Source organism: Hippoglossus hippoglossus, chromosome 8, assembly GCF_009819705.1.
Source record: "Hippoglossus hippoglossus isolate fHipHip1 chromosome 8, fHipHip1.pri, whole genome shotgun sequence".
In the NCBI taxonomy this organism is placed as follows: Eukaryota; Metazoa; Chordata; class Actinopteri; order Pleuronectiformes; family Pleuronectidae; genus Hippoglossus; species Hippoglossus hippoglossus.
The window spans coordinates 13,435,051-13,444,342 of NC_047158.1; the positions used below are offsets into that span (position 1 = coordinate 13,435,051).

The window sequence follows — 9,292 nt, forward strand, 5'->3', positions numbered from 1 at the left end:
CTTCGAATAATCTCTGTTATTTTGAAGTTAGTATCACACTGATGTATGTGTGCTAATCTTTTTGGTAAGTTTGGTTAGTTGATGCAATGATAATGGGGTGAAACATCATGAGTGACAGCTGAGACTGACTCGAATGCCTTTATTGGCGGGACCCCCCCGACGGCGGCTCCATCCCATGATCCCTAGTGTGCAGACTCTGGCTCCAATTACTGTCATCGGTGCAAGTTGGGAGAATTTGTATCCAGGATATTTGGCTGCATTTCTGGATAGTGGGAGGAGGTTTATATAAAGTCTTTGATTCTCACTTATTTAAATAAATTCCAATACACTTCCAAACCAAAGCGCTGACTTTTTGTCTTGACACAACATTTCCAGTGGTTTGATTGTGCAAATAAATCTTCAAATTAGTGTAACCTTTATGGGCAGCAGAGTTTCAACACATTGTCTGTGGCAATTCTTTAAACAACTGCTTTTCTGTCTGGCCCAATTCTGTATGTGATTCATTTGCATTTAGAGGCAGCAGCAAGAGAGCGGTCCTCTTGGTATTGGTATTTGGTACTTGGTATTCTTGTAAGCTGCAGGACTTGTTGTCTTGTACATAAAAATATACAGTGCAGGACAGACATGTCTCCATTTAGATGATCGACGCTATTTTTTGTTGCACTCACGCAACAACTGGATTGATGTTTCGTTGTTTTTCCGTCCCCGTTGAAAATAAAAAGCCGTTCAGTTACGAGAGCATGAACAAGGTTTTTCATGATTGTAAAAAAAGAGCATCGACACAGTAAAATCCACTGAATTGCAAAGTGATACATTTTTTCATGGTTACAGCGCTTTTTTACTTTCAGTATGCAGAGAGCAGAAGTCTCATTTTGTACAGCACAGGCAGATCATTACAATATGTAGCTGTTAACTACGGCAAAGCTGACAGCAACTATGAGCATATTTTGTTCTGCTGAAAACTGCTTGAGGGATCCTCAAGAGTGCACTTATCCTCAGCCCGGTTCCTGTGATTAAAGAATTTACCAGCAGGATTGTTGTAAGCAAAAGGGCTGAACTATTATGTTTTGTATTTCCTTAAAAATCCATAATACTCTGCAGCCAACATTGTCATAACAATTACATTGATCAAACGCTAAATGCTCTTCAAAAGCCATGAAATGGAAATTACTCCAGAAAATGGAGCAACAATGCAGCAGCTGTATTATGAAATACAACAAACTCTAGCACCTGTGACTATGCTGGAGTGTAGGTGTCTCCGTTGCATGGTGTTTTTCTGCTGCAGAATCAGCAGTAAACCACCATATATATGTATGTATATATATAAATACATATATATGTGGGTGTAGTAGGTGTAATGGGTGTAGTAGTGGTACAGATTTACTCCTCGAGTAGAAAAGCCTATCTGACACACATCAAAAGAAAAAATTACCCCATACGACTGAAACGTACAGTTTGCCTTTGTTCATATTGACATGCAGTTTGCAGTTGGGCTGCGGATGAAGCTGCGTTCAATAAATTAAAAACATGTTTCAAGACACATTTCACGGAAAAGACATTATACTTTTTGCTGCAAACTCGGACAGAACTGCAAATGCAAAATAATGAATACTGCTCTATTTCACTACAGGAAATAAATACATTTTAAAAGCAACACAATACCATCCAACCTCAAGGCTTTTTTTTTTTCTTCACTCACTCCTTCTATAACATGGCAATAGCCACTCCAGAGTCATAACGTCCCTTCATATGAGTTATTGCAGCGGCGCGCATGAGCAGCAGGCCGGTGGTCACCTCAAGGCTGTAGGAGAGCCAGGCCAAGGCCAAGGACCAGCCGAAGGACACGTGCACATAGGCGAGGTCCCCCGGGGACACGATCTGCTGGAACTCCTCCATGGCCCGGTTTGAATATTTGATGTAGATGCTGACACCGCACAGGGTGAAAAAACCTGTTGGTGCACAGACACAGACAAATGGTACCACAATGACTTATGTACCTGTAACATGAAAATGTATCCATTTGACTTACTAGGGTTACACAGTTGGACCATTGAGCTAGTATTGCAATTAACAAAAAATAGAAGAAAACTCGAACTAGAATTGTTAGGACCTGCACCATGTTTCTCACACTCATAAACATTTGTACTGTGAACATGCCTGATTTTTTTTTCATCATCTTGAATTATCCTCTGAGAAATGAAGGACATTGTTGAAAACATCTCTCAATTTTAAAGAAAGCGAAGAAAAAGCCCTGAATTCACCCCTTAGTCCGGACCTGCACCAAACTTTTATGAGAACTTCCCTGAGCCCTACTGCATCCTTCCCCCAGGTTTAATGGTAATCCGTCCAGTAGTTTGGGTGTAACTTGCTTACAAACAAACACAAAAACATGTGTTTATCTTTTGTGTTTATCATTATCTTCATGCAATACAATGGATGATATTATAAAATGTATAGAATTCAACCCGTAAACCCATTAGCTTAAAATAATTAGTCTTATTTAAAAAAACAAAAAAACAAATTTCCTCATTCATATGTAAATTATTCCATCAAGCTGCTTCTAAATTTAATCCAATTCTTTATAAATATGAAGCTTCTTCTCTGTATTGTTTAGACTTGTTAATCCTTAAATACAGAGCTGTCAACACAAATTGTATAATTCAGGCTAGGACCGTGACAAGCAGTACCAGCACAAACTGCAGCAATTAACCTCCGTTAATTACTGATAATTTCAAATTACAACTGCGGACAACCTGTCTCCCAATGTCGAGTGTGCTTAGAAGTGCTTAATTAAACCAATCAATCAATAAATCAAATTGAATATGTATGGTCCAGATTCACGAATCACAATTTGTCTTGTAGGGCTTAAGAAGGTGTGAAGAAAGAAAGAAAGACACTCGACTTGTGCTCCTGCATTAAGCAAGATTTCCCCTTCAGCTCTAATCGACATCCATTTTGTTTGCACAGGCCCCTGTGTCCAAAGGCTGGAAAACCAAATGAATCTCTTGGAATCTGTCTCTGCATCACTGGGCAGCTGTGTCTCAGGAGCGGGTCGTCCAACTAACCAAGGTCGGAGGTTTAATCCTGACTCCCCAAGCCACAGTGTCCTTGCCCCTGAAAACTCACTAATGATGTGTGATACAAAAATACCTGTGTATAGAAGCGTCGTGTGAATGGGTGAACGTGACGCGTACTGTAAAGCCCTTTGGATGGTCGATAAGATGAAAAATCCACTTTATAAATACAGTCCCTTTACCATTTACTGCAATTCATCATTTGGAATTCTCTCGTACTAAAACTTCAAACTCAGAGATAGGTTGCTATAGTACATTGAATAAGGTTGGACAAGAGCAGTAAAAAACACAGGAATCCATCTGAAAACCTTTTTTCCCTTTTTCTGTTTACCGACCATCAGCGGTGGTACTGAGAGTGCAGGAGCTTGGTGATTGCAGGTGCTGTAGAGATGTCGAAGGGAAATTCAAATTCGCTGTCTCTGCTGGGGGACATATTGGAGGCTGGGCCTGTCTGCAGAGATGTCAGAGTAAGACCTTCATTTTCTGTGACAGATTCATGCCGACACTCTCAACTTTACCCGAACTGACATTCTAACCCATATAGAGCGAATCCAATCGATTTCTGATGGATATGCTAGTCTTTGCGACTGTCTTCTTGCCGGACACTTCAAAGTGCAGTGGAGGAAATAAAGAGCAGTCTTATTTTGCCCTCGTGCTGCTGAAGTGTGTCCTTTCTGTGTAGATCAAACCTAAAGGCCATTTCCACTCGGAGCGGACTCTGCAGTGCTCTGTTGGACATTCAATGCATATTTATGAGCATGCACTACCCTGTATGGATAAGTATTGATGCTGCGATCACAATTACATGTTACATAGATATTAATGATTTCAGTGTCCAAGATTGTTGTCAAAGACATCATTGTGTGTGGCAGGTCACTGTCTATCCATTTGATCACAATAAATTTCCCCCGAAAGAGGAAGTTGAATTTTAGAGTGACACACAATCACACAAGGAATTGCCCACTGATGATCTGAGGGTCTGAGGGAATCATTCAATCAAGGACACGCTCTTCTGCAGCTTGATGCCACTTCACGTGCAGGATTCACTCCGCATGCTGCAAAGACCTGGTTGTTTGGTGTCGAAAAAACATTGTTCTGGCTCATCAGGAACAAGCCTGCAATTATGGTTGATTTTATGCAAATCGGGCCGTCATCTGGTAGGAAAAAACGACCTCCCTAAATCAGCACTGGCAACTATTTTTGTTTATATTTTAGGACAGGATGCCAAAGCTGTGATTTAGCATATGGGAGTGTGCTGTCAGAGCAGCGTGAACATCTCACACAGTACAGCTACAATGGCAAGTTAATCATGCAGCGTCTGCTCCCAAAGAGATTGAATAAAGAGACGGAAGTGCTGCACAGCACTGTCACAACCACCAGTCTAAAAGTGCTTTGTGACTAATTTCCTTATTTGCACCATTAAATCCCCATCTTCACCCACTCCAGCAGTGTGAGCAAAAGCATCATTACCTAACCCGACTCAATTAAGTCAAATGGGGCTTTTAATGTCCACGAGGAGATATTTAATATGTAGCTTCAAGTTCAAACCCATAAGAGGATTTTTTTTTCCAATCGAGTGCAAGATATAATATTTTCACAAATGTAGAGGCTGAGACGTGCCGCTGGTTGTTGTCTTTAGTTGTTTGATGTAACTCAGACATGAGTGAGAGCAGCTGACATTTGGATTTCCAAGGTTTCCTAGGTGTCATTATTGCACACAAACACAGACACACACACACACACACACACACACACACACACACACACACACACACACACACACACACACACACACACACACACACACACACACACACACACACACACACACACACACACGAACACACACGCTCACACACTTGCATGTGCCACCCACTCGTTTACTCCGGTGCTGCACTTACACACTAAAAAAAGGATTTTCTTCGTGCAAGCCCTCAAGTAGAGCACTTTTGCTGGAGGCTGAGAAAATAGAAGCAATTGATAGTTATTGTGTAACTTACTGCAGAGGAGAAGGTGTGTTGCTGATCCGGCCAACAATTTCGGGCTGCGGGCCAACGAACTGACAAGACCAAAGATCCAGCCAAACACCAGCATGACCAGGCTGAGGGGCAGCAGGATGACCACCACCTTGTGTAAGCCTGCAAACACGCACGCACACACGCGCACACACGATCACACAATGCACACTGCACTTACAGTTGTTAAAAGGTTATGCTGTGATTTCTATAGGCCCTGTGTTTACAAGTCCACTGGATTTTACTCAGTGCAACCTTTATGAAGCCCTTTGATATTGTCGGGTTGATTTCTATAATTCGGGTATCCATTCGTTTTATATTTTCTACATCAGCAAGACCTGAAAATCAACTTGCAGAATATTGGGACTGTGTTGAAATAGCTTATTGTCTCAGTGAACAACTAGACAGACTGTTTTACAAAATCTAAAGTCAAAATGTGCTTGTTTGCTTTGTGTTTAACACCTGGATGTAACTGTCTAACAGCACGGCTTATAAATACAATGTCATATTTCTGTTTTCTTTCCTTTCAGCAGCCACCACAACCTTTAAATTACAACTGCCAGGGATCTCTTTTTATGTGAACTATTAAATCAACTCCTGCTTCAGCTGATGAACAAATCCACTCACCGAGAAGGTGCCTTTCCACCTCTGACAGGCTGGACATGTTTGCCGTGAAAGAAGGGATGACCGAACTACTGTTTGCTCCTGAAAATGTCAAGGGAAAAGGTTACACATGACAGGACATAGAGAAAGAGCTGTAGGACTCTGCACAATTGCTCTCGGATTCCAAGCAACATGCTATTTTTGTCTTTGAGGAGTGCAAATAATTAGATGTAGAGATGCAACCCGTGATTAAATGAATTCAACAAGTTAAGGCGGTCTTTACATTTCACTTCACCTGTGCATGTGTTGATTGTTTTGCACAGTATCAATGGAGCCAGTGCTTGTTCCTCTCCTGCCAATTTGTCACAGGTGGGAGCTGCTTGAGACGCTTCATTGTATGTTGTCTTATTTCTTTCCTGGCAGCTACTTTGCGTATCATGGTGCGGCCACAAATTGAACGCCTCAAGCTGCGCAGCTAACAAGCAGATAACATTGCAGCTGTGTCGAAGAGCATCCTTTTCTCTTTGCAGCCTCGCCTGCAGGGGCTGATACAGAAGTCCCCACACAGTAGTATCAGTTATTACTTAGGGGGGTTAGTGGGGGGAGCTATTATGGATCTATTATTGCACACTTAAAAAGGCAGCACCTGCGGTTCATCACACTCACCAAATCTGAAGTGAAAAATTGAAAAATCCATTTTAGAGCGGTTGCTATTCATCATATGACCATGCTCCATTCATTTCATCAAACATAAGGCACTGGGATGACACCTCCTCTGCGCACCAGCTAAGACTCACTTGCAAAAAAAAAACTGGCAAATGTTGCTTCTGCTGCTGAGAGTACATCAGACTCATGCTTCATGAGCAATGCACATTAATGGTGGGTATCAAAGATTCAACTTCTTTCTTTTGGTGACAACATCAGAGACAACATCAATACTGACATACATGTACGTGCTAGCAGTGCAAACACTCCTGGTTCAATTTAGACCTTATGCATATGTTGTGCCTTTTACGCACGACACCATTGATATTTAACTGCCCTGGCGAAGCTGCGCAAAAGTTGTCCTTAAAAAAATAGAACTGCGTCCAATTTTATTTACATTGTACATGAGTAGACGAATTAATACCCTCTTAATAAAAGCTCGTGCAAAGTACAAACCACGTGCGGAGGTTGAGCGGACAATACGACATACCATAAATCCTCCACAGTCCAGAATGAGAACTCAGGTCGTCTGAGTCTGTGTGGTTGGGTTTATTCACGTCGATGATGTACCAGTAGTCAGTCCCAATTGCCACTGCGAGGAGGCAGAAACTGAGCAAAGCTGTGCACCCAGCAGAAACGATCACAGATCCGTACCTCATTATGGATATATACGGTCCGCACGCAGGGCGCAGTAACGCTGTAGACCTTTTATTTCACTGTAATCTCAACCGACGCTCCAAGATGTGCGATGCGTAAAAGCTGTCCAAGCGGATCCTTCCCTGGAAAGTGTCGCTCCTCTGCGCTGCAAGCATGTCTATACATGTAGTTTTGGTTGGCCTGAAATACAATATCCAATCAATAAAAGATACAATCAATTATCATTATTTTTACTTCTTTGTAAAAAAAAAAAAAAAAAGAAAAGAAAAGAGAAAAAGAAAGAGAGATAAGCAGGATGCGCAATTCTCTGCGCCAGTTTCCCCCACACTGACAGATAATTGTGGCGGACAGCAGCAGCACTGCTCCTGATTTGACCCATAGTGTCCAACTCCTGGAATAAGACACCGTGTTTCCCGTATTGCCTTTCAAAATAAACGTCCGACCAAGAGTATACATGTTGAGAATGTGTTTGGCTTTTACTTTTGGATGCAAAATAGCTAATTTCCGACTGCAGTTTGATCATTAAAGTGTGTGTGACTATTTAACTGTAATTTTTAGCCTATTTTCACCAGTAACAGTGGCTGCTGCTTTGACCAAACAAAGATACAATTCTGACCCCACCCAGGCTTTAATCATTATATGTATAAGTATGAAAAGGCAGCTTAGGATTTAATGTTAAACCAGACGTAATAAACTAAAATCAACATTTAAGCCTTTAGGGCTTTCACCTAATAATAAAGATATAAACATATCCCTGGCTTTAGAGATGATTGTATTTAAAAAGTTCGGTTGGCATGACGAATTAAAACATGGCAACCTCTACTTTCTTTAGTCACCTGTCATACCGAAGGAGTCCTCCAGGTGGGGCAATTCTTATTTGATGTTGCTAATAAAGGAAAGACAGCCGCAACGTGCTTTGCGAACAGAAAACGTGTTGGATGCTTGAGCTACAGGAGGAAAAATACACCTTAAACTGATGAGAGGTGAAGTCACAGGCACCTGAACCAAATAGCAAACTTTAGCATCCAAATGCAGTTGGTGTTTCGCAATTAAACACTCAATGTCATTCTGCTTTTTTTTAGATCAGAAAATAAGTGTTATGACATAAATATCAATGACTAAAAAATGTCACAAATAATTATTAAATAAATGGATAAACTGGGAAAAAGTCTATTTCTGTAGTTCTACATTCATTTATTTACTTTATCAACATTTCTCAATTTATTTATCTATTTATTCATTTATTTATTATGTCATACATTAAAATAGGATGAATTGGACTTAAGTCTTGACTCGTCACTGTAAACAAACAAACAAACAGACAAGGAGGTGGATGTGATCAACATAATATAATATAATATACTTACTTCAGAGCTCGTAAGAATAACGAACATGAAATCAAAAACCTGAACAAAGCCTCAGTCTTTCACTTCGAGTATCTCTATCTGTACCTTTTGTTGTTGCCAGAACGGACCCCTGGTTGCCAGGTTGTGTGGAATTAGCCTCAGTGACCAAGTTGGATTCACTCAAATTTCTCTCAGTTTTTAGTTGTTCGGAGTTCAAAGCTAATCGGCCATTCAGTTTTATCAGTTCTGTGCTAAAGAGTTCACACAGTATGCAGAGTCCCATTGGTTTAATGACTAAGAGGACTTCTCCACATCTGTTCCTCTCTGTAGCTTTTAACAGGCTGGGCAGTTTAATGGCTCTTTCTTGGATCCTAATTATAAATGGAAATTGGTGTCTTTGAGCACAGCATTGGTTTTGTGCTGCTGTGTTTCTGTGGCCTGAGACTCAGAGAGCAGGTTTTAGTACGTCAGTGTCCCTGTACCTAACATCTATATGGTAGGTAATTCTCTGAAGCCTAACAAAATGAAATGTAATTTGTATTTCTTAAGGTGTATAATTATGTCGTGAGTTTGTCCGAGCTCAGTGGAGTCAACGAAAACCCTTTGTGGGTTTCACCGAAGTCAGGACCTCTTGTTCAGGTCTGGCAGACTGTGTGCATATCACGCAGCTGCTGTAATATCTCTCTATGTGAAGCTAATCACATCAGCTCACCTGCAATTATAATTCTCTAAATATACAGATGGAGACCTAAACATACACAAAAGAATCACACACTGTACAGATTTTCATACTCCTTTTCACTGCACATGCCAATTAGAACATTCTTTGCAGAGATGGAGTGCAATGCTCAGTCAGCGGTAATCTTGCAGGTGAAATAAATGTAACATTGTG

The 9,292-nt window shown here is 40.9% G+C and overlaps 1 protein-coding gene across 1 annotated transcript; it reads right to left on the reverse strand.

The window, feature by feature from the left end:
• Positions 1-796: 796 nt before the first annotated feature.
• Positions 797-7,388, reverse strand: LOC117766705 (transmembrane protein 235). The gene is made up of 4 exons (XM_034593989.1): positions 6,888-7,388; positions 5,717-5,794; positions 5,075-5,212; positions 797-1,949 (listed from the first exon to the last, which is right to left on the reverse strand). Exons 1-4 carry the CDS (start codon positions 7,054-7,056, stop codon positions 1,705-1,707), a joined length of 630 nt encoding a protein of 209 aa, XP_034449880.1. The 5' UTR covers positions 7,057-7,388; the 3' UTR covers positions 797-1,704.
• Positions 7,389-9,292: the final 1,904 nt, after the last annotated feature.

Bases quoted from the DNA above. Each gene is read 5' to 3' on its own strand.
- LOC117766705 (XM_034593989.1), bottom strand. From the start codon at position 7,056: ATGAGGTACGGATCTGTGATCGTTTCTGCTGGGTGCACAGCTTTGCTC. The intron at 5,795-6,887 runs GTATGTCGTATT...TGACATTTTCAG, and splicing joins TGGACTGTGGAGGATTTATG to GAGCAAACAGTAGTTCGGTC. The intron at 5,213-5,716 runs GTGAGTGGATTT...GCGTGTTTGCAG, and splicing joins GGTGGAAAGGCACCTTCTCG to GCTTACACAAGGTGGTGGTC.